The sequence below is a fragment of the Marmota monax genome, unplaced genomic scaffold (assembly GCF_021218885.2).
Source record: "Marmota monax isolate L192 unplaced genomic scaffold, Marmota_monax_Labrador192_F-V1.1 WCK01_AAM20220418_F8-fsc00047, whole genome shotgun sequence".
Classification (NCBI taxonomy): domain Eukaryota; kingdom Metazoa; phylum Chordata; class Mammalia; order Rodentia; family Sciuridae; genus Marmota; species Marmota monax.
In genome coordinates, this window is record NW_026692072.1 from 10697439 (window position 1) to 10715279 (window position 17841).

The window sequence follows — 17841 nt, forward strand, 5'->3', positions numbered from 1 at the left end:
CCCAGAACCCCCGCCTGCCCCTTCAGAGGTGCCCGAGTCTTCCGGTACGATCTGGACTGCTGGCCAGTAAGCTCTGCCCTGCCCAACAGCCCTGACTGGGCAGCTCTTGCCTGCTTCTCAGGCCTCCTCTCCAGCAAGGGGGTGACCTGGCAGCTCAGATCGCAGACCCTTCACTCCCTGGAAGCCGTGTGCTCTGCAGGGAGGGCTCTTGCTTACCTGCACCCTGGTGATGGGACAGCAGGACTCTGAGACTGGACCAGGCCACTAGGTATTAGCCCAGAATACTTAAAAAGGCAGACATAACGAGAGGATTCGCTTTACCTCGAAAATCATATCAACACGATCTCGGCAGGGGACTTTGTTGTGGTCACTCACCGAGAGCTGCCATCTAGGTCTTATTTCAAATGCCACGTTTAACACCAAACCCCAGATGCGGAACACACTGGGGTCTGTCTTTGAAAATACCTTGCGATCTACTCAGAGACCTGGGGTGCTCTGTCAAAGTATTGGTTCTTGGGTAGAAAAGCACCAGGGGATGGAAGGGGAGATTGACGCACATCTTCCTAAACCTTATGACAAATTCCAGAAGTTGCTCTTTTGAATAAATGGACCCTGATCCCTGTTACCTGTTCCTCGGTTGTCTTTTCCTTGGAAAGTTGAGTGATGGGGAAATGAGTCCATCCTTTTGAGCTTGAAGAATCCAGCAGGAGGGGACAAGGGGCAGTGGTCTCCTTCCCCTGTGCTCTGTGATCCCAGGGACTTTTGAGAACAAGAATGAATGGAGGGGTCGCCTTCCATATGCAGCCGGGAGGGAAACGTTTGGAGCTATTGCAGTTGCGTTCTGTGCAAACTACTAGGTTGATTATTTTTGGATGTCAAATTGCAGAGTCTAACTAAATTGGGGACTGGAAATTATTTTATATATTCAGGAAAAAATGTGGGCACGTATGGAGAGAAGGACAGCTCTGCCGTAGGAGAATTCGGATGGGGAGCTGTGACCAGGGATGATATCTCCGGGCCCCAGATCCTCTTGGCTCTAAGTTCTTGGCTCACACCATCAAGGTTGGGTGCGTGGAGATAACCACGTGGTTTTCACAGCTCTGAGGCCCAGTTCCTGGACAAGATGAAGTTCTTGCTCCAGGGTGGAGCTTGTGACTTGCTTCTAAAGGGGAAAGATGCCAAAGCCGGGGTTCTCTTCCTTCTCTTCCCTCTGTCTCGTTCTTAGTTCCTCTGAGTTCTGTGCTACGTTCCGTTGCCAGAGTGGACGGTTCCCTGGGTCCCAGTGGACCCCTTCTAAGGCCACGCCCACCTCCAAGGCAGACTTAGGTGAGGTCAGGATGGACGTGAAGATCCTGGCACTGACCCTGGGTCATCTCTAGTGTAGACCCTCAGTGCTGCTGGCCCCTGTGCCTACCACCGCTGCTGGAATGAGCATCTGTCTATATTTTTTCTTTCTACGTGGGAGATATAAATAGTAAAAACAACAGACGCCTTATTGAGGAAACCTGTAAAGTACTGAAAATCACAAACAAAATCCAACCATCATGGATCATACTGTTAGGACACGGCTCTGCGTCCTGCAAGCAGTTTACAGGGGCCGGTTTTTAAAGCATGATTGGAACCACAACATAAATAGCCCTCCCTCCTGTTATTCTTGCTCTGCGTTGTTTCAGCACGGTTCTGCCATGTGACAAAAGATTCTTTGCAAACATTTTTTTCTGGGGACGAGTAACATGCCACCGTGGAATGGACCCTCATTTACTCTGGCTTTTGAAATTCAGATATTTGAGCTTTTGCACTTTTGTAAATAGCGAGCCACGTGCGTCGTGGGTTGTGAGGTGGGCGCGCCTGCTGGGCATCTTATTGCCTTGGGTCTGTGTTGCCAGTTTGTTTCCCAGAGGGGAGGGCTGTGCGGGTGACCACTCTGGGAGATGCCTTCCTTGCTACCTGTATCAATATGCGTGTTATTGTTTTACTATTTGATTTTAAAGCCGCGTTGGTGCTTTACGTGCCCACATGGAAGCCATAGTGATGGTGGGAAAGCACAGGCCCCCCGAGCTGCACCTCCCGTTTATTGGCTGTGTGTCCTTGGACAAGTTACTTAGCCTCTCGGAGCCTCACTCTCTGTACCTTGAATCATTTAATTAGATTAAGCAGTGTTTGCCAACCTTTCATTGTCCCCTACCTCCTCTGTCCCCACGGGACCCTCTGTAAAGACTTTGGATCTTTAACATTCATTGAATGTGGTCCTGGGCACCCTTGCCCTGTGGGTTCTTTCTGCGAGGTTTTGTGAGACACTGAAAACAGCCCCAAGAACCCACCTTTCCCATCAGCAGCCTGTGAGGGTCAGGGACCCCTGCGGTAAAGGAGCTGGCTGCAGCTCAGTGAGAGAATGCTAGCCTCACAGGCACCAGGCCCCGGGTGACATCCCTGCGCTGGGGAAAAAAATAGTGACTGGCGGAGGAGCCGATGTGTTCCAGGCACCTCTAATCTGCTGCCAAATCTGACATTCACCATAAATACGCAGGCAAGCAGGGCTGTTGACAGTCCCTGGGAACAGATTCCTAGAGGCCCAGGGATGGGCTTGACGTCCCAGGAACGGCACCTGCAGGACAGGACCCTTCCCCAGAAGGGCAGCTGCCTCACCCGCCTCGCCGGTGCCCGTGCACTTGTGACTCGTAACCGCTCGCGCCTGCGCCCAGCCCTGCCCAGCCCTCCCCGGGCGGCCGCGGTTCTCACCTGTTGCCCTCGCCCCCAGGTACGTGGTCATCTCCCGGGAGGAGACGGAGCGGAACCTGCTGGCCTTCCAGCACGGCGAGCGCATCTACTTCCGCGCCTGCAGGGACATCCGGCCCGGGGAGCGGCTGCGGGTCTGGTACAGCCAGGACTACATGAGGCGCCTGCACAGCATGTCCCAGGAGACCATCCACCGCAACCTGGCCAGAGGTGAGTGTGCGGAGGCCATGCCCTGGCCTCTGCGGGCCCCCGGGCCTTCCAGAGGACACCAAGGAGGCGCAGATTCAAGCCCCAGCCGCGGGAAGACGGGGCCATTCGGGACCTCAGATGGCCCAGATCCGCGCCGTGCTCCAGGCCAGGCAGTGACCGCCCAGGGTGTCCCCTCCCCTGCAAGGTGGTCTCAGAAACCCCAACCGCACAGTTCAGAGCACTGGGAAGAGAGGACCCCACGGCCAAGGGAGGAGGCTTAATCCACTGACCCGTTCCCCAGCTCAAAGTGATGGAAAGATGTCACACTGCCGACACCTCAGCAGTCACAAGGACAGACGACATCTGCTACATGCTCACCGAGGGCTAATTGGGTTTCCACACGCTCCCATGGAACCCTCACGACTGGGGCAGCTTCCGCTCCAGCATGGGGTGGGAGTTCTGGGGAGCCAGTGAGGACCGTGGGTAGAGCAGGGTGAAGTCCCCAGTGCAGACCTTTAACAGTGACAACCCCACGTAGATGATTATCCCATCACCAACGGCACCAGTACATGCGGTGACTCACCCTGGGTCAGGTGCTGGGGAGGGCAGCCTGGGTTTCTGTCCCACAACTGTGACTCCAGGTGCTGAGTTCCAACCTGGTGGCTTCTCAGACAAAATCAGTCTCGTCCCCGCTTCCTGCTGGTCTCATGATCAGCTGACCTGGTGAACTGATGTAAAAGGACAGCTGCTCCGGAGAGAGTCCAGGAGGGCTGGGCAGGGGACGCAGGCCTGGGAGGCCGGCGGCTTGGTCGTCCGGGCTTCCTGTAAACAAGTCATTTGAATGTGGTTTAAAATACTGCCCAGCCCTGCCCTGCACCTTCTCACTCCACCCTCAGCCTGGCCAGGGTAACTAGCGAGTCTGGTCCTTCTCTCCAGGGGACCTTCTTACATCAAAGCCATACATCCAAATGCCCAGAGTCCATCTGGGCCCAGGAGCCCAGGCTGTGCCCGAGCCCCACCATGTCGTGTTTCTGACCAGCCGCGTATGTGAAGTCTGTCAATCGGGAAGATGGTTGGAGCAGATGGGAAGGGGTCGGGTGACTCCTTGAGGTTAAGCTGTCTTTAAAGACAAGTCAGAACAATGCAGATCCTGGAAACCGAGGGCAAGCTGCTGCCTGGCTTGGTAAAAGGTACCTGGTGGGCAGTGAGAGGGGATCAGTAGTCATTCTTACCTCTTGTCCTCTTTGGAACCGGGGGAAAGGTTACGGTGGCATCCACCTGACCTCTGGCGATGCCTCCTGTAAAAGTGTGTGAAACTCAGTGGGTCCTCAGTCACTCTTTGCTGCATGGACAAAAGAAGAAGTGAATGACAACATCAAGACGTTTCCAAAGAGTCACGCCACCCAAAGAAGAGGAGAGCAAGGGAAGTCCTGTTGAGGATGCAGGTCTCATCCCCTGGCCAGGACCTTCTTCTGGACGTGTAATGTCCTTTTCCACCCCCAGTGACCTCTCCAAAGCACCTCAAGCTGCAACATCCATCTTCAGAGAGCTGGGACACAAGGGGACCACTCAGGAGTGGTGGCTTGAAGGAAGCGTGGCAGACAGACTTGAAGGGGGACGTCCAGAGCCGGGTGGAGCTCCAGGAGCAAGCAGTGTCCGGCCAGCCAGGCTGAGCAGTGGGGAGCGGGGAGGACGCTGACAGCCACAGTGGGACAGGGCCACAGCTGTGGATGTTCTCGGCCCTGAACCAAGCCCTCGGGTCCAGTCATGGAGCTTGGTGGCATTTAGATGTCTCTTTGTAGCTTTTGCTTTGGCTGATCCTGGCACTTTAGTGGTGGCTTAGGTTGGTCTTGCTAGTCCTGCTCTTGAAGGAGATCCCTTCTGAGCACTCCCTGAAGGAGGTTTCTCTGTCACTGAGAGTGATATGCTGCCGCAGTCCGGCTGCAGCAAAGTAACCGGGGGGGGGGGGGGGGGGGTGAGCAACTTGTGTAGATGGATACAGCAGGAGTGGGAGCCGTTTATTGTAGGACAGGAGGGGTATATATACATTCCACACAGCTTATCTAATTAGCATAAACTAGATACAGCAGTCAACCAATAAGGAATCTCCACACTTAATGGCTCGCTGGCGTCACTTCACAAACCACTCCCTCTGGCAAAATGCCAGGCGCCATCCTGACTTGTCTACAGACCCTAACAATATGCCAGTCAGGCCAGAGCAGGAGTCATGAGTACTTCTCGGGCAGGGACACTGTTTGGAACCCGCAGCTTACCTGAAGAGCGTCTCAGTTATTCCCTGTGGTTATCATTGAAGGACAGGGTGGATCTCATGCTCATATTCAAAAAAAGTTCTTCTTTGATTGATTTCAAGTTACTGATCTACTTTGAGGTTTGGGCTGCCCCCCCATATTTCCTTGAGATCTTGGAATCAAGCTCACATTGTTTTTCATGAAGGCCTGAAGTCCAGAGCAGCCTCCCGCTTGCCCTAGCATGTTGCACAGGCTTGGTCCTCCCACGAGGGCCTGAGGAGTCCCTGGTGGCTTGCAGCCTGGACCTCCCCACCTCCCCAGCTGTGGGCTGGCTGTCCGGTCCCTGGTAAGGGGGAAGGGCAGCCCTGGATGTGTGGATATCCCAAAAGGGCCAGTGCTTTTTCTGATCCATAAGACAGGTGTGTTGGGTCTTGCTTTAGCGAGTGCTCTCCATTTCTCCTCTGCTCTGTAGCCCAGCTGATAGAGAAATGTAGGCTGAGGGGAGCCATCCCGTCCCGGGAGCCTTGGAGACAGGCTATTCCCTAAGCATTCATGTGAGAATGACAAGGGCATCCAGACAGGTCCCTCCTTTTTGTGTGGTCACTGTGGGAAACCTGGCGTTGGACCTGGGGCAGGGCATATCACCCGCCCCAGCATGGAACATCGAATGGAGATCCCTCAGCCTCTCGCCGCCCCGCCACGAGAAGCCGGGTTTCAGTGCATATTCAGGTCAAGTCATTTCCTAGTCACGTCAGCCAGGGCCCTGCCCCTGCCCCGGCCTTAAGAAGCCTTTAAGATTTCTAAGCTCCACAGACAGCTGTTAGAATTTTCTGAGGACTGAAGAGGTCCTCTGTTTCCTGAGCATCTCCCCTTCAGGAGTCATCAGCACTTCTGTGTCCGTATGACCTGCGGCTGGCTGTTTGTAAAGGATGAGGCTGAAACAACTTACTATTGGGAAACCCATCAAAGGCTTAAAGTATCCCAACGTAATTAAGAGAGAATTGAAGTAATTCACAGGATAGAAATAGACATCTTGTGTCAGGTAAGGAAACAGCTGTGTTTTGAGATGGCTTTCAGTCATTGTGACTACCTTGTCCTTTATCTTTTTGGAGGCCGCCAACTTGGAGTCTTTAGCAACTGTGGGTGTCCTGTCCTCCCCCCTCCAGCCTGCGTCATCAGTGAGAACCACAGGTCACACTTGCTCACATGTTCCCAGTCTTCTGACTGCTCGGAGGGTTACAAGAGACAGAAGTGAGGGGTGGACTGTCCCCTAAGTGGGCCATCTCCAGGACAGCCGCGGAGAAGGCAGGAGCGGGGCTCTGCGTCGCCTGTGAACCTTTTACCAAGTCAAAGCAGCGTCTTCTCATGGCGAGGGCTGGAGGGGAAGCGCCTGGGGTTGGGGGCTTAGTACTCACTCAGCTCTGGGCTGTGCTCCCACCCACCCACTTTGAAAGGGTGAAAGAAGACACAGTTACCTCCCGGTAGACCTCCCCCAACTTGTAAGTGTAGAGTTTACACACCTGAGGCTTCTTTGAAACTGCTTTTTCAAAAAAGTTCTTACTGCTCTGTGGGTCCTAGGACGAGTCCCCACTGCCCACCAACTCGTTTTTGTCATGCCTGCCCCAGGAGGCTCCTTTAGAGGGCGAGCCAGTGACCCCACAGAAGGTCTGCTTTGTTTCTGTTGGTTTCTCAGCTGGGGGCTGTCCCCGCTTCCTTACACCCTGGTTTTCCTTCCTAGGAGAGAAGAGGTTGCAGAGGGAGAAGTGTGAGCAGGCTCTGGACACCCCAGAAGACCTGAGGGGTGCTATTCAGCTCCCTGTGTTGAGACAGGGCAAAAGTCCCTACAAGCGTGGCTTGGATGAGGGGGATGTGCACCCCCAGGCCAAGAAGAAGAAGATCGACCTCATTTTTAAGGACGTGCTGGAGGCGTCTCTGGAATCGGCCAAGGTGGAGGCCCACCAGCTGGCACTGAGCACCTCGCTGGTCATCAGGAAAGTCCCCAAGTACCAGGACGATGCCTATGGCCGGTGCGCCACAGCCATGACCCACAGCATGCAGAGCGTCAGCCGGACCCAGGGGGACGGGGACTGGAAGACCCCCCCGGGGGTTGCCAAGGAGCCAGGCCCACTGGAGGATGAGGAAGAGGAGCCTTCGTCGTTCAAGGCCGACAGCCCCGCTGAGGCCTCCCTGGCGTCCGATGCCCACGAGCTGCCCACCACCTCCTTCTGCCCCAACTGTATCCGCCTCAAGAAGAAGGTGCGGGAGCTTCAGGCCGAGCTGGACATGCTGAAGTCTGGGAAGCTCCCAGAGCCCCCCGTGTTACCACCCCAGGTGCTGGAGCTCCCAGAGTTCTCTGACCCCACAGGTAAGCGGGTGTGGACGCCACTGTTGCCGAGGGAGGAGCGCACGGGGCTGCGTGGATGGGGCCGTGGGCCTCTGTCGGAGCTGTCCTCTGGGGACCCCAGGCGCCCTGTCCTCAGGTGCCGATGGCAGGCCCGTCGTGGCTCTGGGACGCTTCACGTGCTGCTCTGTGTCAATAAAAGCCGTTCCGCTGCAGGAGGGGGGTGTGCTGTGTTCTTGACCTTTGCCTTTCTCTGATGGCCCCACCAGGGTGCCACCCCAAAGCCCAGCTTCTCTCCTCCATGCCCCAGCAGGGTGTCCCTCTGGGGAGCCCGCACGCCCCCCAATCTAGATCTGGAACGTGGCCTTGTCCTCTGCCAGGGTCTGCTCTTCCCCTCATGGTCCTGTTTCCCCACCTGGAGTTTTCAGAGGATGGGACTTTGGGGTCCAGGGTGACCAGCTGCATGGCTTTGCCCCTTCTGTGCTGGTGCTTGGATCTCGTGGAGCTAGTTGAGAACCAGGCCGGGTCATCAGTGCCCCTCTGCAGCCGGGTTGGCCTGCGCACGGGCTCCTCGTGCCCCTCAGCCACGCCCCGAGTTCCCAACGAGGTGGTGCAGGTCCTGAAGCTCACATCTGAGCTCAAGCGCGTTCTGACCCTGAAATCACACGGGGCCAGAGCCACGCTGCCTTCATTCCGGGGCAGCAGGCCTCCTCTGACCTCATTAGTGGAGGGCACACAAGTCCCCAGCCCTCCACGGGTGACCTGGGGCTGTTTGGGGTGCCCCAACAGTTTGCTCCTCCAGTTTGTCTTCTCCGTTGATGGGGAACGTTGCAATCTCCGGAGCACCCACGGGTGGGCGGAGGGCGGGCATGACCATCCTGGCTGCTGTGCCTGCCCTTCATGGTGGGCGGTGGCCAAAGGCCACCTGGACCATCCCCAAAGAGGGAGCGTCACCTGTGGGGAACAGAGTGCTTGGAGGTGAACTCCAGGCTGGGGTTCCATCCCTCACAGGCCGCGGTGAGGTCTCGCCTTTAGGCGCTGTTTCCTGTTGCTGTCGGGGAAACCCCCGTTCTTGCCACAGGGTGTAAGTGCTTCTTTCGAATTTGTTTTCCAGCCTCCGAGAGCATGGTCTCTGGCCCCGCCATCATGGAGGACGATGACCAGGAGGTCGACTCGGCCGATGAATCCGTCTCCAACGATATGATGACCACGACCGACGAGCCGTCCAAGATGTCCTCCGCCACCGGACGCCGGATCCGGCGCTTCAAGCAGGAGTGGCTGAAGAAGTTCTGGTTCCTGCGGTACTCCCCGACCCTCAACGAGATGTGGTGCCACGTGTGCCGCCAGTACACGGTGCAGTCCTCCCGCACCTCGGCCTTCATCATCGGCTCCAAGCAGTTCAAGATCCACACCATCAAGCTGCACAGTCAGAGCAACTTGCACAAGAAGTGCCTGCAGCTCTACAAGCTCCGCATGCACCCCGAGAAGACGGAGGAGATGTGCCGCAACATGACCCTGCTCTTCAACACCGCCTACCACCTGGCCCTCGAGGGCAGGCCCTACCTGGACTTCCGGCCGCTGGCCGAGCTGCTGAGGAAGTGCGAGCTCAAGGTGGTGGACCAGTACATGAACGAGGGCGACTGCCAGGTGCTGGTCCACCACATCGCCCGGGCGCTGCGGGAGGACCTGGTGGAGCGCATCCGCCAGTCCCCGTGCCTCAGCATCATCTTGGACGGGCAGAGCGATGACCTGCTGGCCGACACGGTGGCCGTGTACGTCCAGTACACCAGCAGCGACGGGCCCCCGGCCACGGAGTTCCTGTCCCTGCAGGAGCTGGGCTTCTCCAGCACAGAGAGCTACCTCCAGGCGCTGGACCGGGCCTTCACCACCCTGGGCATCCGGCTGCAGGACGAGAAGCCCACGGTCGGCTTGGGCGTGGACGGGGCCAACATCACGGCCAGCCTGCGGGCCAGCATGTTCATGACCATCCGCAAGACGCTGCCCTGGCTGCTGTGCCTGCCCTTCATGGTGCACCGGCCCCACCTGGAGATCCTGGACGCCATCAGCGGGAAGGAGCTGCCCTGCCTGGAGGAGCTGGAGAACAACCTGAAGCAGCTGCTGAGCTTCTACCGCTACTCGCCCCGGCTCCTGTGCGAGCTGCGCTCCACGGCTGCCACCCTCTGCGAGGAGACCGAGTTCCTGGGGGACATCCGGGCCGTGCGCTGGGTCATCGGGGAGCAGAACGTCCTCAACGCCCTCATCAAGGACTACCTGGAGGTGGTGGCCCACCTCAAGGACGTCAGCAGCCAGACGCAGCGGGCGGACGCCTCGGCCATCGCCCTGGCCCTGCTGCAGTTCCTCATGGACTATCAGTCGGTCAAGCTCATCTACTTCCTGCTGGACGTGATCGCCGTCCTCTCGCGCCTGGCCTACGTCTTCCAGGGCGAGTACCTGCTGGTGTCCCAGGTGGACGACAAGATCGAGGAGGCCATCCAGGAGATCAGCCGGCTGGCCGACTCCCCGGGGGAGTACCTCCAGGAGTTCGAGGAGAACTTCCGGGAGAGCTTCAACGGGATCGCCGTGAAGAACCTCAGGGTGGCCGAGGCCAAGTTCCAGTCCATCAGGGAGAAGATCTGTCAGAAGACCCAGGTCATCCTGGCCCAGAGGTTCGACTCCCGCAGCCGGATCTTCGTGAAGGCCTGCCAGGTGTTCGACCTGGCCGCCTGGCCCAGGAGCAGCGAGGAGCTCGTGAGCTACGGCAAGGAGGACATGGTGCAGATATTCGACCACCTGGAGGCCATCCCCACCTTCTCCCGGGACCTCGGCAAGGAGGGGCTGGACCCGCGGGGCAGCCTGCTGATGGAGTGGCGGGAGCTCAAGGCCGATTACTACACCAAAAACGGCTTCAAAGACCTCATCAGCCACGTCTGCAAGTACAAGCAGAGGTTCCCGCTCTTGAACAAGATCATCCAGGTCCTGAAGGTCCTCCCCACGTCCACCGCCTGCTGCGAGAAGGGCCGCAGCGCCCTTCAGAGGGTCCGCAAGAACCACCGCTCCCGCCTGACCCTGGAGCAGCTGAGCGACTTGCTGACCGTCGCGGTCAACGGACCGCCCATCGCCAACTTCGATGCCAAGCGAGCCCTGGACAGCTGGTTTGAGGAGAAGTCGGGCAACAGCTACGCGCTGTCGGCCGAGGTCCTCAGCAGGATGTCGGCCCTGGAGCAGAAGCCGGCGCTGCAGGCCGTGGACCACGGGTCCGAGTTCTACCCAGACATGTAGGAGCCCGGCTGCAGAGTCCACGAAGCTGTTGAATATTTTTTTAATCTATACTCATAAGCTTTGATATATTATATAAATCTATATTATATTATATTATATTATATATATATAAAACCCACACTGAAAATTTTTAAAAAACCAAGGTGACACGTCCACCGGAAGCTACTAGGAGCTTTCAGAAAGGAATGACGTCGGAAACCGACGCTTGTCTGCAACACTTGGCAGCTTGCACCTACGTGGCGACCCGTTTCCACTCACAGAAGCATGTGCTGGGCCCCGCGTGTTCCCACCCGACAGTCACCGACAGCATGAGCTAAATGACGGGTCTCTGTCACGGCCTTTAGGTAGCTCGCTCTGTTCCTGTCTCCGCTGGGGGGTGGAGGGAGTTGGGTTGGGCTTGGGGTTTATGTTCTCGCCATTTTTTCTGTTGGGTTTAATGGTGGGGTTTGGGGGCGTGGCTCTTGGCTTCTTCGTTGACATTCTGGTCCCGCTGAACCGGGTCCCCGACTCCCACATTGTGGGTTGAGGTGTCCTCCTCCCCCACCTAACTTCAGTGTGATGGATTTGATTTACTCATTTCCTTCGCTGTCCCACAAACACAGGTGTTGGTCGTACTGTGAACCCACCCCGCCCCCACCCGTCACCTCTCCTCCCTGGTTGTCCATTCCCTCCTTCCAGGCCCCTGGATTGAAAGACAGAACCCGTTCTATGGAAGGCGGAAGGGCCTTACAGCCGAGCCTGCAATCCAGGGGAAGGGCGAGGCGGGCTTTGGGCATCCCTGTTATCCATGGTGGAGGATAAAATGGTAGAATCCCACTCAGACCCAGGGCCGCTGGGAGACGAAAAGCCAACAAATCCAGACCCCCAACGGGGCGGCGATTTTTGGCTAAAAACAAGTAAAATGAAAAGTATATATTGGATTGACATGGATTATTTATACTCTGTCTTTATAATCATATACTGTTGGGGGGGTATTTTTGTTTTCCTTTAATAATCAAGCACCTGCAAGGTAGCTACGGAGCAGGAGCTGTCAATGCAAGTTGTGCCCTGGGTTACGTGTCACTCCAAGAGCGTCCCCAGGGAGGGGGCCCCGGGCTGGCGCTGTGCTCCGCAGCCCAGCAGGAAGGTCCTGGGAGACTGGGCAGTGCTTCTAGGCCTGTGAGCTTCCTTTTTTTGAACAGGGTAGAGATGTCCCAAAGAAAAGGAGCAAACAGGAAGAGGGACCAGATTCTCAAGGCATCAACTTGGACACACACACACACACACACACACACCACAACCACAATATAAGCTTTAGAAATGGCCACTTGCCCACTCCCTGGGGCAAGCAGCGGTGTAAGTGAGGAGTCTGATCCGCGCTCCTTCAGTCATTTAACTACAGTATACCTCGCAGGGGAGTCTTCAGATATGTGCTGAGCTGTTAAAGTCTCTCTTCATGTCTCCACACCTGATTTGTGCGTATTTTATATGCAGAGATCCTAAGGTGGACGCAGGTCGTATTGGGGGAGGGACGAGGATCTGGACCCCGCGTCCCCGCTCCGCTGTCCCTCCCCATTAGTGGAGGGTGTTGAGATCGGGCCACAGGCAAGGCCCCCCAAGCCCTGGGCCTTCGTGGCTCAGACACTCTGCGACTGTGGTGGCTCCCTTATTCTTGGTTTATCTTGTGTCTGCGGCCTGGTGCCACCGTGAGAACCATAGTGGAAAGGTCATCAACACTGAACGTCACCACCCCTTCCTGGCCCCGCCGGTCCTTCCCCTCACAGATCCTTCCTCTCACCCCCATGGTCTTGGTGCTAAGATAACTTTAGAATCATTGCTGCTAGTCGATAGCTTTTCATTATAAATATATATATATTATATTATATTATATTATATATTATTTTTGAAATGTTTTTGTTTGTTTTCAATGGTGATGTAGCATGTTAAAACAAAACAAAACAGAAAACAAAACTGGGTTCCTCCAACTGTCCCACTGCCGGGCCTCATATGCTGCCTTCTTCAACAATCAATGCACCCTGCCTGGTGACCTTCACCCTGCCCCCCCAGCCGCACACCTCCACCCTCTTCTGAGCAAGGGGAGAGCAGGAAAGGCCCCAAACCCCTCTCAGATGCTTGAAATTCCCTGGTTCCACTCGCCTGCCCCCAATCTCCCTTCACAGCTCCTCCCATCTGGGCCTAACTGGGGTCACCATCAAGGTCAAGTGGGATTCTGTTGCAAAGCACAAGGTCCCTTGTTCCCCAGCTCCTGCTCGGGGACTTCCTGTCTCCTCTTGCACACAGACTACTGTCTGGGGAGCGCCACTGAACATTGCAGAGACCAGGGCTGGTTGGCAAGGCGGCCTCAGGTGCCGGGCAGAAACAGTGGGTGGGCTCCTTTCCTCTGCCAACAGTTGCCTTACCCCTCATTCCCTTGACCCACTGCACGGGGACCCTCTGCCAGGAGGGTCAGACCACTCCTGAGCACCGAGTCAGGGCTGTGACTGTTCCCCCAAGGGCCCATAGCCAGAATGAGCTCAAGTCTTCAGCTGGGGGAAGGATCCCTCAAGCCCATGTCAGTGCCTACCCTGAGTGACCTGGCTCAGGGCTTGGAAGAACTCACTGCCACTAGCAGGACCTGGCAGTAGGAGGTCACACCCTTGCAATGGCTTGAGGCTCTGAGCAGCTGAACCCGTAGGTGGCGGTCAGTCTGTCAGGGGCCTCTCAAACTCAGGTGCTCACAGCTTCCACCAACCCAGCTAGGCCCCGGGCTGTGGCGGACTCTCTGTAGGCCACCGCGCCTTGGGACGGGGGTAACCAGGGAACAACATGGGACATGCCACTGCAGTTCACACGAGGTCTTTTCTCTGCCCAGGTGCTCCCTGGGAGGCTCAGGGCTTCCGTCCCGTGAACCCTGTTTGGGATGATACTTGGTTCTGTCCTAGGCTTGTCCCACTCCTCCCCTCCGGAGATGGGCTCCGGGTGAGGGGGCACTCAAGGTCTGACCCAGGGAACCACATGCTTTACTAGCCCAATACCTTGAACAGGTATAAAAACTGTGGACAGGTGGCCCGCCTCCCAGGCGTGGTCACTGCAGATGAGACAGAGCCCTTGAACTCAGCCCTGGCTTAGGAGGGACCTCCATAGACTGAGAAGGGAGTATGTGTCTAGAGCTGAGACTTATCCTCACTAGGTGGCTGGTTGGAGGTTTTCTTTGGCTCATGAAGTGGGTGGGCAGTGAGGTCATGACTGAGGCCCAGGTTGGTGACCAGTTGTGCCAGGTAGTTGCGCTGCACAGCCTGGGGCCACAGGCCCTCATGATTAAAACAATCTGCTTTTCCTTAGAGACACCCAATGCCATCTAATGTCTGTGAAAGGGGAGCCCCTCACCCCCGTCTGCAGATCCCACCTGGTCAGACACCCCTGGCGGTTCTGCCTGCCTGTTGGAACAGGGAGGCCACCGGAAACAGCAGTCTTTTTTCTTTTTTAATGACTGCCTGTGACATCTTGTGATGCTGGGCACATCCTTATTTCTCCAGCCTCCCTGGGAATGAGAACAGGACCAAGCTCCGGAACCCCGAATGGCCAAGTTCAGGGCTGGGTCCTTGAGTCTGTGGTCGGTGGGCCCCGGGGGTCTCTGCCCTCTGCCCCGCTCCTTGTTTCTGAGTCCAGTTGTCTGCTGAGGCCCCTCCTCTTGCCTTGCTTGGGTGAGCCCTTTCATTTGGAGAAAGGACTTTGTAATTCCATTTATTTGGCGGTGACATCAAGAAACACGTAGTGGGCGGGGGTGGGGGCGTGTGGAAGGCTGAACCTGTCGTGGAGAGACAGAAATGAACACAGATTTGCCCCGCCTGGCCTTGGGCTGGCACCTGTGGGGCTCCAGAGGCAGCCCAGTGGGTCTCTTCTGGAGACCCCCACCCTCTTGCGCTTCCCTCCTCCTGCTCTGGGCACGGGAACTCTGTATCTAGAGCTGCTTTTGGCTTGGGGTCTCATGGGTTCATTTCCAAGTGGCCTGTGCTTCTTGGCCCATGCATCCCACTTTGGCAGAAGGCTCTACCACACTGGCACTCAGGCACACCCTCGGGTGCCTTCAGGAGGCACGTCTGGCCAAAGCAGGCAGGCGGGCCTCTGGAGGCAAGAATGGAGGCTGCCTGGGGCAGTTGAGTCCAGACCCCCTACTGGGTTCCAGACGGTTTGTCAAGAGATGTGGGAAGCCCTTTTCTGCTTGGAGGGAGGTCCTTCTCTTTCCCTCTGTTGGTCAGGGCGCCTCAGTTGAGTGGTTGGAGCTATGGTTTTAAGGAGCCTTTGAGGTCGTCTTTGCATGTTAGCCAGAAAAAGTGCCCTTTGGGGAGAAAAATGGTACGGCCCTCCTCTTCCAGCTGACACTCCTCCATCCATCCACTAGGTGGTATCGCCCTGGAATACCTATGCAATCCAGTCCCCTCGGGAGGCCTGCGTGGAAGCGGGGGTGTGCGTGTACAATACTGACAACCTGTACATTGTATATATGGACATATACGAGGTCTCCACCCAGAGAAGATTAAATCACGTCTATATATCTATAAATATATCCTATATATTTATACATTTCTATGTTTTAAATAGATATAAAAATAGAGTCTATGGAGCTGGAAGAGCAGCGGGAAGCCTGTCGCTGTGTTGTGCCAAGGGAGGGGCAGGTCCTTGGAGGAGGGTGGCCGGTAAGCTCATTGGGCAATTTGCTGGCCGTGGGGCCTCCGACCCCGAGTGTGGGAGAGGAGGGTAGCTGGGTCCCGGCCTTCTCGGTGCACTTTCTCTCCTTTTCTACAGGCTTGGTCTGAGGTTGGAAGGAGACACCCCCCGAGCTCCAGCTGAAGTGCCCCTACCAACCCCCACCCCAAGCCTATGCCTGGCATAGGGTGTGGTCGCTGACCCTGTTGGAGGGACCACTGCCCAAACTTCCCCTACCCTCCCTCAAGGGGAACGGGCAACGTGTGTGGCAATAGGACAGGTGCCCAGGGATGGAGATAGCCCCTCCCCTTAGCCGCCACCGCTGCCCCCTAGAGGCCACGCCTCTGAAGAACAGCCGTGTGCCGGGGTGTGCCTCCTGCGCTGCGCTGGCGTCTGCCAGGAACCTGGAGGTGAAGTGGGCGGCGCGAGCGTCTCCACGCAGCGCCACCCTCTACCCAGGGGCTTTTTGGCCAGAGCAGGGGGCATCTGCTAACAGGGAACGGCGCGAGAGACACATCCACCCACTCATAAATGCAATGGCAACTCGAGTTCAGAAGCAGGGCTTTGGCCCGCCCCCTCTGCGGCGCAGCTGCCGGCTGTACTCAGGACAAGGCTGTTCCCCTCCTCCTGCACGGGGTGCGACCTCCCCCGCCCGTGGTGACAGGTTTCCTTCACATACACTGTTCTGATTCTGTGACTCAAGGCAGAGGCTGAGTGGGGACCCCAGCCCATGCACTTTCTTTGGGCAGGGTGCCGCTCTCAGCCGGTCCCCAGCGCCCATCGTGAGCTGGTGGGCATCTGGGAGCCAGAAGGGCCCTGGTGCGCCTGGCAGCCGACGGAGGGCTGGGCAGCCCCGACAGGAGTCAGGACTCCTTTGCTTCCAGTTTCTCTCCCCTCGAGGTAGAGAGTCTGGGGACCGTTGGGGACCCAGGGCAGCTACCTGCTGCTCACCAGACCTGCCTCTGCCTTTCAGCTCCACGAAGGCACTTCCTTCCTGCCCACACCTCCCGCCCACTCCCTCACCATCCTACCAGCATACCTCAGTCTCCACCAGGCCCCTGGACCACAGTCAGGGACCGGGTCTGTTCTGCCAGTGCCCCCTCCCTGAGCCACACTTGCTGCCAACTGGGTCTCAGAACACTCCAGTGCCTGGCCTCAGAGAGTCCAGGCCTGGCCCAAGCCGTCCTCCCTCTCCAGGGGGTCGCCCAGGGCCAGGGGATGGGCATCCCCAGTAGCAATCCCACAATGCACTGTACCTCAGAGAGAGAGAGCGCCCCGGGGCATCCAGGGGACCAGCCTCTGCACAGAGGAGGACAGCCGGTTACAACACTGGTGACAAGGAGACCCGGGCCAGGCTGCCCTCGGGCGCTCCTCGGTCTTCACTTTGTTTCTCGGGAAGAACCAGCAGTCTGATTCCGTCTTTTTCAGCCCCGTCTCTCTCCCTCTCTCCACCCCACGCTGCTGACGGATTTCATTTCAATCACAAAGGAAAAGTAAAGTGGGGGTGGGGGGGCCCTAGGAGTCTCTTATCACATACATATTAATATGTTAATACTTTCTTTCTTAAAAAAAAAAAAAAAAAACCTCTCGATGTTATTATTTTGCAGACTACGCTTTATAGTACCTGTGTGCCGGGACCTAGAACACTGGATACGAATAGAGCTATGTTGGTTTATCATACTATGTGCGCAGAAACGTCCCTTTTGTCATATTATCCTTGTATGTAAGATGATTGTTAATAAAAGCATTTAAATTTACTCGCGAAGGTCGCATCCCTGTCTCCCTGCCTCCACCCCAGTCTCTGTGTGGCTCCACATGGTCCCCTTCCCAGGGGCTCAGGTGTCGGTGGGGAAGCCGGCCAGCTCCAGGTTGGGAGGAGACCGCCGAGGCCTCTTGGGCACCTTTTGGACCGTAAGTCGCTCTCCCCCATTGGAGCTCACATCCAGTAGGTGACCTGCAGGCCTCCCTCACCAGTGAGGCCTAAGGAAATGGGACCAAAACCACTTGAAATACATAAATGTACCTCACGTACTTATCCCAGAAGACTCTCTGAGGACGTGCACGGCACCATTGCGGTTCAGTGTGACCCGTTTTGCCCTCTGATGCCTTGTATGATTCTCTACTTGCAGGCCTGGTTTGGGGGGAGGGTCTCTCCTCTGCATCTGCCTCCACGGTGGTGTGGTATGGGGGTGGGTGACAGGTGGTGTGGTATGGGGGTGGGTGACAGGTGGTGTGGTATGGGGGTGGGTGACAGGTGGTGTGGTATGGGGTGGGCAATGGGTGTTGTGGTATGGGGTGGGTGATGGGTGGTGTGGTGTGGGGGTGGGTGATGAGTTTTGTGGTATGGGGGTGGATGATGGG

General features: G+C 56.8%; 1 protein-coding gene across 5 annotated transcripts in view; it reads left to right on the forward strand.

The window, feature by feature from the left end:
* Window positions 1-17237, forward strand: part of Prdm11 (PR/SET domain 11) — a 76853-nt gene extending 59616 nt beyond the window's left edge. For 4 of the 5 annotated variants that reach the window (XM_046456555.2, XM_046456564.2, XM_046456550.2 and 1 more), the window contains exons 6-8: window positions 2759-2946; window positions 6913-7539; window positions 8630-17237. In XM_046456555.2, the coding sequence (XP_046312511.1) occupies window positions 2759-2946; window positions 6913-7539; window positions 8630-10794 (2980 nt within the window). In that variant the 3' untranslated portion in view covers window positions 10795-17237. The remainder of the gene's footprint in view (window positions 1-2758; window positions 2947-6912; window positions 7540-8629) is intronic. The other variant, XM_058583510.1, reaches the window with a different exon arrangement.
* Window positions 17238-17841: the final 604 nt, after the last annotated feature.